The sequence below is a fragment of the Miniopterus natalensis genome, chromosome 1, assembly GCF_054644295.1.
Source record: "Miniopterus natalensis isolate mMinNat1 chromosome 1, mMinNat1.hap1, whole genome shotgun sequence".
In the NCBI taxonomy this organism is placed as follows: domain Eukaryota; kingdom Metazoa; phylum Chordata; class Mammalia; order Chiroptera; family Miniopteridae; genus Miniopterus; species Miniopterus natalensis.
The window spans coordinates 60,316,778-60,327,530 of record NC_142081.1 but is presented as its reverse complement, the minus strand read 5'-3'; the positions used below and the strand labels follow the sequence as shown (position 1 = coordinate 60,327,530).

General features: G+C 39.0%; 1 protein-coding gene across 3 annotated transcripts in view; it reads left to right on the top strand.

Moving 5' to 3' along the window:
• Positions 1–2,945: 2,945 nt before the first annotated feature.
• EIF2AK4 (eukaryotic translation initiation factor 2 alpha kinase 4) overlaps positions 2,946–10,753 on the top strand; it is an 89,798-nt gene continuing 81,990 nt past the window's right edge. For all 3 annotated transcript variants that reach the window (XR_015715314.1, XM_087822340.1, XM_087822338.1), the window contains exon 1: positions 2,946–3,139. Coding sequence is in view for 2 of the 3 variants with exons in the window: in XM_087822340.1 (XP_087678466.1) it covers positions 2,996–3,139 (144 nt within the window). In the remaining variant the exon portion in view is untranslated. The remainder of the gene's footprint in view (positions 3,140–10,753) is intronic.

Sequence of the window (10,753 nt, the reverse complement as noted above, 5' to 3'; positions counted from 1 at the left end):
TACTAAATTCATAGTTTTTAGAATTTCATATAAATGAAGTATGTACTCTTTGCCTGGCTTATTTCACTCAGCAAAATTATTCTGAGATTCATCTGTGTTATTATTCTTACATAGATAGTGTATTTCTTTTTATTGCTGAATAGTATCCCATTGTTTTAATATATCTCAATTTATTTTTACCTCAATTTGTCCATTACCTGTTGGTGAGCATTTGGATTGTTTCCAGTTTGGGGATTAAGGTGCTATGAACATTCATATACAAGTCTTTGTAGTGAACATATGCTTTCATTTCTCTTGATAATACCTAAGGGTGGAATAGCTGTGTCATACGTTAGATATATGTTCAACTTGTAAATTAAAACTGCATGATAGATCTACATGAAAAACCTAAACCTAGAAAACTTCTAGAAGAAGATGGGGAAAAATCTTTGTGACCTCGAATTAGGCAAAAATTTCTTGGTAACAAAAAACATTATTCATAAAAGGAAAAAAATGATAAATTGAACTTCCTCAAAAGTAGGAACTATTCTCTTTGTAAAACACTGTTAGAATGAAGACAAGTGACAGACTGGGAGAAAACCTTTGCAAGTCCCACATCTTATAATGGACTTCCAGAATATATAAATAATTCTCAAAACTCAATAAGAAAACAACTTAATTTTTTAAATGGCAAAAGATTTGGACAGAAGATATATGAAGGGCAAGTAAACACATGAAAAGATTCTCAACATCATTATTAGGGAAATCTAAATTAAGACACAATGAGATACTACTATATAGTTATTACAATGTTTAAAATTTAAAAGACTGACAATACCAATTACTGGCAAGGAGGTAGAGTAACTAGAACTCTCATAAACTGGTGGGAATATAAAATGGTACAGCTGCTTTGGAAAACAGCTTATCAGTTTCTTTTATTGTGCAGTTTTGACTTTGAAATAGTATTAAACTTACATGAAAGTTACAAGAATCAGTCAAAGAATTCTCATATATCCTTCACCTAAATTCCCCAATGGTTGATATTCTACATTTGACTTGTCATCTCTTATTTTCTGAATCATTTGGGAGCTAACTACATGTGTGGTATGTATTCCCCCTTAAGGCTGCAGTGTAAATTTTCTAATAAGAAGGACATTTTTCTATATGACCACAGTAGAACCATTAAAGTTACGATGTTAAAACTGATACAATACTGCCATCTAATCCACAGATCTGTCTGTCCCTCAAATTTTGCTAATTGTTTTATGTCCTTTATATGTCCAGCATCCAGTATGGATTCTAATTTTAGACAAATAGAGAATTTTAAACATATACTGGGTATTAAATGATATTGTTACATTTTTAAGCTGTAAGGGTGGTATTATGTCATGTTTGTAAAAAGTCTTTACCTGTTAGAAATACATATTTATGTATTTATAGAAAAAAAATGATATAATGTTTGAGATTTTTTTTGAGATTGACTCCCAGGAAAGTGGAAGTAGGGGAAAGAAATGAAATAAGGCTGGAAAGATACCTAGTTGTTGAAGCTGGATGATGAATACAGGGGTTTATTATATTTCCTCTACTTTTATGTGTGTTTGAAGATTTCCATAATTACAGTTTTTAATAAAAAGACCAGTGGAGAAATGGAAGGATTTAAAAGATTTAATATGATCATATATGTGATTTAGAAATATTACTCTGGCTACAATAGGAAGAATGGCTTCGAATGGAGCAAGAGTGAAGACTGATTGGTTTTCAAGGCCTGTAGGGAAGAGGTGATGGTGGCCTGAACTAAATTACTTGCAGTGGGGTGGAGTGAAGTGGATGGATTGAAGAAATTGTGACAATCTGGATGTGAGAGTTGAGAAAAAGGGAACCCAGGCTCATACTTAGTTCACTTGGGCCGATGTGAGGCCAGTAGTGACATTGATCTAGACAGGGATCACTGGAAGAAGAGTAGGTTCACGGAGAGAAGATGGTTTAACAGGGCCTTGGGTCAAATTAGTACATTTGTGTTATCCAGCCAAAACTGAGTGGATAAGTGACAGCAAGATACCCAAATAATTATTAACTAGCAAACAGAACAGGGGTAAGTAAGGTAGACAGAGAAAATGTCACTTAAACCTAACTTGAGGTAATATGATTATTCTACATTGACATGCAGCCTTAGTAAGTGACTGAAGCTAAAGTACAATGACAGTGTCTGGGTAGATAATTTTATAAAGTCCAAAAAAGATAATTGGAGGCAGAATATTTCAGAAAGATCCCTAAATTCACATTATTGGGCATGGAACGTAATACTTTTCATGGGACTGTAGTTCATGGAGATGCCTGAGTGGAAAGACTTTTCAATTGAAATTGCAACTGATAGATCCCTAAAGGTGGTAATGTAGGGACAGAGAGCATACATAGGATGTTGAGTCTGTGGTTTAAGGGGATGAGTTTGGGAGTTCAAAACTGGGGGAAAGGGAGTAGTGGTCATGACTTTTGGGAAAGTTTTAGGTGATCCTATGACTTGAAAACCCATCAAAGTCTGTCCCTTAAGATTTTCGTGTCACTACCTAAGCCAGGGTGAAGGAATTCCAGCAGGCATTTCTGTTAAAGAAACATTTCGTGAAAACTGTACCATTTGGCGTTATCATTCCATTCTGATTGATTTGATCTTCCGCGTTCCTCCAGATTCCTTTGCTCTGGTTCTCCCACATTACGCAGGCAGACTTGCGCGGCCGCCTACTCAGAACGCCAGAACCCGCCCCCGGCGCGGCGCCCCGCCCCCGGCACGGCGCCCCGCCCATGGACCGACCTGGCGTGGAGCCCCGGCCCGGGCCCGCTCCGCTCGAGCCCCGCCCACAGCCCGCCCATTGACCGCACAGGCGTGGAGCCGGGGCAACAGCCCTCCCACGAGTGGCTCCCGGCCCACCCGCCACTCCAGACAGCGGATCCCCGCCCTGGAGCCCCGCCCCGGCCCGCCGCAGCCACTGCCGGGCCGTCCCGCCGTGCCCGCCGCGTTGCAATGGCTGGGGGTCGTGGGGCACCCGGTCGCGGCCGGGACGAGCCGCAGGAGAGCTACCCACAGCGACAGGACCATGAGCTGCAGGCCCTGGAGGCCATCTACGGCGCCGACTTCCAGGACCTGCGGCCGGACGCGTGCGGACCGGTAGGAACCTGACTCGTGGAGTCCGGGCTGGGCTGCTGTGGCCCAGCCTCCATCCGCTCGGCCTCCCCGGGCCAAACTCGGCCCCGCCCTGCCGGAGTCGAGCCTCCCACCCCCTTCAGGATTATGCAGTCCTTTCATCTCCCCCAAATGCAGCCACGCTCACTTTTTGTCCTTTCAGCGGCTCGGCTGGTCTCCGGAACCCCCCCCCCCCCCCCCGGGCTGAATTCGCCCACAGTCTTTTCTTCACGTCAGCTCCTCTCTCTTACTTAGCACTTGAGTTGACACCCCGTAACCTCCCTGCTTCCTTCCAGTCATGCGCCTTTTCCCCCCTGAAAGTCCTTGAGTTTGATACAATAGCGCATTCAAAGGGGTCCATTGCAACTTTGTTCTGGGAACGCTTTTTGGGCGCTTGTACAGACCTTACTGATGAACTTAATAAAAATTCTCTTCACTCTCCCTTGTGTTCATAACTGTAAAGTACTCGAGACTTTACTTCCCAGGCATGCTCGCTGTGTTTTCCCGTATGGAGGAATTTTCCTGTACCTTCCAATAAGGCACTTGGCAGAGAGTTTAGAATACATTCATCTTAGCTGCAACGGAGAGGGCGTGTGCTGAGTCTAGACCTTTTTAAATGGCATTTGGTTTAAAAAATTATTTTTCTTTTTGTCTGAAAGTAAGTTAAGGCACATTATAAGCTGCTGATACAGTTTTTCCTCCATCCTTGAAGAGTTATATACCGAACGATTAGATCTCTGAATATTACCATTTAAAAGATAGTTTTTCCTTCACCTGCCTTTAATATGTATGTGGATTTTTTCCTGCCCTCGCTGGTTTGGCTCAATGGTTAGAGTGTGGGCCCCCGGGATGGAAAGGTCATGGGTTCAATCCCGGGTCGAGTGTCCTTACCTTTGTCGCTGGCTAGATCCCTGGCCCCCATAGACAACTAATCGATGTTTCTCTCTTTCCCTCTCTTTTCCCTCCACTCTCTCTAAAAAGTCAATGGAAAAACTATCCTCTGGTGAGCATTAAAAAACAAAACTCTCTTCCTATTCTCAAAACATTCTTAGAGAACAGCAACAACAATCACATGTCAAGCTTTACAGGTGTATAATAGATCCTGATCAAACATAGATCTAGATCTGCTGCCCCCTGCAGGCCCCCCTACTGGGGATTGAGCAGAAACCCAGGCATGTGCCCTGACCCTGAATCCAACCTGGACTTTTCTGTACATGGTCTGGTATAGGGTTAGAAGCTCAACCAACTGAGACATACTGGCCAGGGCCCTTCATCTGCGTTTACTTCTGACATTTCACAGCATCTTTTTGACACAACCTTATCTACACATCCACTATTTCCTCAACAAATAGGATCTTGGTTCTAGTCATTGGGAACAGCCCTAGACAAAAGACAAAACCCCTGCCCTCAGGGAACTTACTTATGTAGTGTTTAATTTGAAGAGTTACTTTTAACCTGAAATGTAAATATTCCCCTTATGCTTATAATAAAATAACATAACTTTCTGATGATCTGGTAATTTCTTTTCCTAAACATTGAGAACCAGCAAGTAGGCCCAGTAAGCATCCAAAATAGGTGGCACACCTGGACTCACTGCAAAGGCCCTAAGACTTTATTCAGAGCCAGTTTGTTTATTTTATATATGCTTAGTTATCTAGTCCAGTGGCTGCTGAAGGGAGAATGGAGCTGCTATAAGTAGGAATATCAATCCCAGAATTTATAGCTTGTGCCTTTCTAACAAGACAGAAGACTAAGCAAAAACTATAAAGGTCAGGCAGAAGAATTCAGATAGCCATCTGTGGTCCACCGTGCACAGGGCACATATCCTCAGCACTTCCATAGGCCCCACAGGCAAACAACTGATGGTTATAAGGATGAATCAGAGCGTATTATTCAGCAAGTACTTATTATCACCTGCTGTTTGCAGTCTTCAGGGAACGGTTACATAGCCACAGTCTTCTATCCAAAACTCTTGAGGCCTGGCGGATTTCGCAGTCCAGAAGTGTTTCCATTCACATTCGTTTGTGCATATGCCATACCTTACCTAACACCTCCCTCAGTGTGTGTTTGGGGCAAGTTGAGGGGCAGCATCTAAAATCAACTAAATGTGTACCCTGGATAAATAAAGACTATTAATAGCCTTGTGTCAGTTCAGGCCAAATTTGCTGCCAATAAATTCAGGTCAGAATTTATTGACCTGACTAAACTTCAGGTTTTTTAAACTTATGAAGTTTTTAAAACTTCTTTTTGGAGGATGTGTTATAATGTAGATTTCAATTTAGTAGCATATGTATATCACTTATAAATAGCTAAACATTTTGGGAGTGAATGCTAAAAATTATTTTACATATTAAAAAGTTTGGAAACCACTAGTTTAAAATATAATTGTCTCTAGAGTTATACACTTACTAATTTAACTATTTTGGCTAATTTCCCATGTCAGCAAAGGGTCTGCTCATTTTTAATTTGATGGCTATTGCAAACTTCCCTCCCCAAAAGGTTGATTCTGTCTCAAGTCCCACCAGTAGCGTGTGAGAGTAGTTTTCCTACATTTTCATCAATATGGTAGATGTCAGACTTTTTCATCTTTGCCAGTAAGTAAATGAACATTTTTATTTCTTAGTATTATGTAGGCTACCTTTGTTTGTAAGCAATGAATTTTTCTTTTTCTGTGAACTGTTTGTTCATGTTCTTTGGTTCATTTTTTCCACTGTATTGTATATTTTCTTGTTCATGTGTCAGAGCTATTTATTTGTTAGTAAAATTAGCATTTTGAGTTATATATTGCAAATATTTTCCCCTAATTGACCATGTGCATTTTGATATTTATGTAATTAACCCAATTTTTAAAACTTTAATATAGTCAAAATGACCTGTTTTTTGCTTTATGGTCCCTGTAGATTGTTTTATTTCTAGAAAATGTTTTTCTGCTCATTGTTATAAAAAATTGAAATCTTTGAGGTTTTCTTTTAATTTTTTCAAGACTTTATTTTTAAACTTTTATCAAATAAATACAGAAATAACTTTTTTTTAAAAGTTCTTATTTCCATCTAAGTATGAATCTAGGCTGTCCTCTCCCACTCCCAATTAGCCAGTTATATTAACACCAATGATTTTTTTTTTTCAATTTTTTCTAGTACTGTAGTTCCCACTTATCTGAGGGGAATACATTCGAAGACCCCCAGTGAATGCCTGAAACTGTGATACTACCAAACCCTATATGTACTATGTTTTTCCCTATACATACCTATGATAAAGTTCATTTTATAAAATAGGCACAGTAGGAGGTTACAGCAATAATAAAATAGAACAGTTATAACAATATGTTGTAATAAAAATTATGTGAATGTGGTCTTTCTTTCTCTCTGGAAATACCATATTGTACTGTATTCACCCTTTTTGTGATGATGTGAGGTGATGAAATGCCTACATGATGAGATGAAGTGTGATGAGATGAAGAGAGGCGAATGACATAGGCATTGTGGCATAGTTTTATTGATCTTCTGACAAGATGTCAGAAGGGAAGTAATCTGCTTGGGGAGATCCTGGGTCATCAAGCCATGAAGATATTGATAGTTGAAGATCCTTTTTTATTTTTTATTTATTTATTTTTAAATATGTGTATTGATTTCAGAGAGAGGAAGGAAGAGGGAGAGAGAAACATCAGTGATGAGAGAGAGTCATTGATCAGCTGCCTCCCGCACACCCCCACTGGGGATCGAGCCCGCAACCCAGGCTTGTGCCCTGCCTGGGAATTGAACCACGATTTCTTGGATCATAGATTGGTGCTCAACTGCTGAGCCACGCTGGCCAGGCTACTTTTTCTTTTTATTTATTGATTTTAGAGAGAGAGGAAGGGAGAGAAACATCAATTTGTTGTTCCACTTATTTATGCATTCATTGGTTGGTTCTTGTATGTGCCCCTGACTGGGGATTGAACCCACAACCTTGGGGTGTCCAGATGATGCTCTAACCAACTCAGCTAGTCGACCAGGGTAGTGAGGATCCTTAATAGTTGAATTGGATCACAGTTGACCTCAAGTAACTGAAACTGAAAAGTGTAACTACAGATAAGGGGGGATTGCTGTACTAATTTGGAACGCTACTTTCACATTATCTGAGACTGGTAGCTTCATAAGGACAGGATCGGTGTGTTTGTTCACAGCTACATGCCAAGTGCCTGGTAAAAAGCTCTCAAATTCTTTATTGAATGAAATAATTCCCAAATGTGTTTGGGTCTATTGTTGACTCTCTCTTCTGTCCCATTAATCTATTTAAGTACTGCTACCACATTGCTTTAATTATTATAGATTTATAATAAGCCTTAGTATTTAGTGTGGTCGCCATTTACTTTACAGAATTTTCCTGACTAGTTTTACTTTAGTTTTTCCATATAAACTTTGAAATCAACTTGCCTGGTTCAAAAAATTATGTTAGCTTTTTTACTGGAATAACATTACATGTATTTAATTTGGGGAGAATTCAGATTCTGAATATTATTTTCTTTCATTTTTTAAATTTTCTATTACTGTTGACATACAATATTATATTAGTTTTAGATGACAGGACATTTATATAACATGAAGTGATCACCCTGAGAAATCTAGTACCCACCTGACACCATACATAGCTATTAAAATATTATTGACTATATTCCGTATGATGTACTTTACATCTCCGTGACTGTTTTTATAACTGACAACTTGTACGTCTTAATCCCTTCCCCTTTTCCAGATTCTGAGTATTTTAATGTTTGTTTAAAATGGAGCTGTAGGTTATTAAGCTTTTTTAAGGAATCGAACATTGTTTAAAAATTCTTGCTAGCTTGACACACTTGAGAGCAGAGGTGAATGAACTTGATAATATTTACAAGATCGGTTACAGAAAGTATTCATTTTTAGGAAAAGGGGAGAAAAATCAGTGAATAAGGCATTTAACATAAAATCAGAGAAAGTCAAATATTGAATGGTCTCTTCTATATGTGAAATCTCAAACAAACAAAGCTCATAGACTGAATGATTGGTAGTTGGGGGGATGGGCAACCTATTAGGTTAAATAAGCTGAATTTTAAAAACATAAAATCTAGAAGAATGTTATCTAATTTCTATTTTCTGAGCTTTTACTATCATCATTTTTGTTTTTGATATCTTCACAGACTTATAACCAAAGGTTTGCCCAGATTACCCAGTTTATGCATGTTACTTTATTTCTAGATTTGTTATATTTTCTCACAGACTAGTTTCTTCCCCACAGAAGTTACAGAGTATGAGATCTGAAGCAGCTAAGAAACAAGAGGCCATGTTGAGCCAAATCTTGCTATCAAAATTTAAGAATGATATTAGCAGAATCCTAGGTAACACTTTTACGCCAAACATCTGAAAGTGATTTGAATTGTGTAACTTTTAAAAAATATATAATTGTGGTAAAAAACACATAATATAAAAGTTACCATCTTAACCATTTTTTTAAACATTATTTTTAAAAATACTTTTTATTTATTGATTTTTAGATTGAGAGAGAGAGAAACATCAATCTGTTGTTCCACTGACTTCTGCATTCATTGGTTGATTTTTTTTTTTCTTCACCCAAAGATATTTTAGAGAGGGATGGAGAGAGAGAGAAGCATCAATGTGAAAGTGAAACATTGATTGGTTGCACACCCCAACAGGGATCGAACCCCAAACCTAGGTATGTGCCTTGACTGGGAATTGACCCCGAAGCCCCTTGGTGCACAAGATGCCACTCCAACCAACTGAGCCATACGGGTCAGGGCTCTTTGGCAGATTCTTGTATATGCCCTGACCAGGGGTCAAACCCACAACCTTGGCATATCAGGATGACACTCTAACCAACTGAGCTGCCCAGCAGGGCCATCTTAACCATTTTTAAGAATACATTTTAGTAGTGTGATGTATACTTACATTGCATACAATGAAAAATTGTGTTGGTATTTTTAATTAATTTCCCAAACCTAATCCTCACTCTGCTGGTTATCTTGTAAGCAGGTGAAGCTTAATCATGGGCTGTAATTCTTATGCTTTAACCTTGGAACCAAAAAATTTGCTGCTGTGTGAAATGGCTGATAAAATCCTCAGTTTTTACTAGTCTTATCCTTTACTCCAGTACTTTTAACAGAAATAGACACATTCTTAAACCTGTTGATTTTGTTGGGCCTGTTAGAAAGTGCCTGAGGAAAGCACATTTCATACTGAGCAGCAGGGATTTGTAACAGCATTGGCTCCTCTAAGAGGTGTGCTTTGTGCCAGTGTTCCTAATTCTTTGTGGGTAATTTAAAGTCCTTGGGGTTTGTTTCTTGAAGAGCTTTGGGTTTTTTTATGAATTCTAAATGAGTATTACCTCTATTATGTAGGGCTGAATTTACATTACTCTCTCACTCTTTATATGCTTGAGGATTTGTTGGACTATTTTATAACAGTTCAGGAGAGTACCAGCTTCATGATCCTATTAGGAAGCAAATTTAACTCATATCTTACTGTAATATTACTTCTCTCCATTACTACTTTTTATGCGGCTTACATGTCACTTGCATTTCAGTCTTCCAAACAACTTTTTTTCTCAAGTAGGATTTTGTATATTTTGGAGCTGATACATATTCATTGTGTTTTCCTCTTCTTTAGTGCTCTCAAAAAATTTTGATTACTGTTAGGGTTTGGACCAGTGATATGGGCTGGGAAAGATTTCACAACTAAAAGAAGAGATACAGAAGGAAAGTTTATTTTTACTTTCTCCGAGAAGAGAAAGGGCCAGTGCATTGCTAATCAATACAAGGGCCAGAAACAAAAGGGCCAGCCTGCTTTTAAGCAGGTACTGTTGCTAGGTGACAAAGAAGGGAGGGGTTTGGGTTGTCTTGAAGTTGAGCAGATACCAGGGAGGTTGTCTTGAAAAGTTTTACTTTGTTTGCTTTCCAGGAGACAGTCCAGCAGATGTCCTAGTGAGGTGTCTTATCATTGTTTTTCCCAAGCCCATAAAATGTGCTTAGAGCAAAAGTTATGAAGAGTTTAAAAGAGGCTTGTTTGAAGGGGAGGGTGGAAGGGAACTTTCTACTGACTAGAGACTCCTTGGTGTGAATTATCCCTGAGTTGTGAAAACAGCAGCGAGGAGAGGGATGCAAGAATATACCTTGAGAGTAGCTTAGATTGTCTTGCAGTTTGAACAGAGGGGCTGTTTGAATCAGAGGAGCCAGCAATCTTGGGTTTTAATTACCAGATGCTTCTCATAAATCATGGAAGGCCACTGCACAGAAAAAGAAAGGCCTTTTTACTGGCATTACAGTTACCCCTTATTTTGTGTTTATTTGCCTGCAACTATTTCAAGATTTCCTTTTGCAGGTTAGGTCAAAGATTTTTATCAGTACTGAATTCTGGTGACTAGTTATCCTCTGAACCCATGAGCAGCCCTACCACACCCCACTCCCCAACACATCTTGGTTGTTAAATCATTTTTAATCAAGATATGTTCAGCTCCAGGAGCCCTTGAATGCCTTAATATGAGCTAATGCTTGGTATTCTAAACATGTTTTGCATAAAAGCTTCTTCACATACTGGGGAGTCTCTCAGTTTGCTTAAGAAAAACCTGACA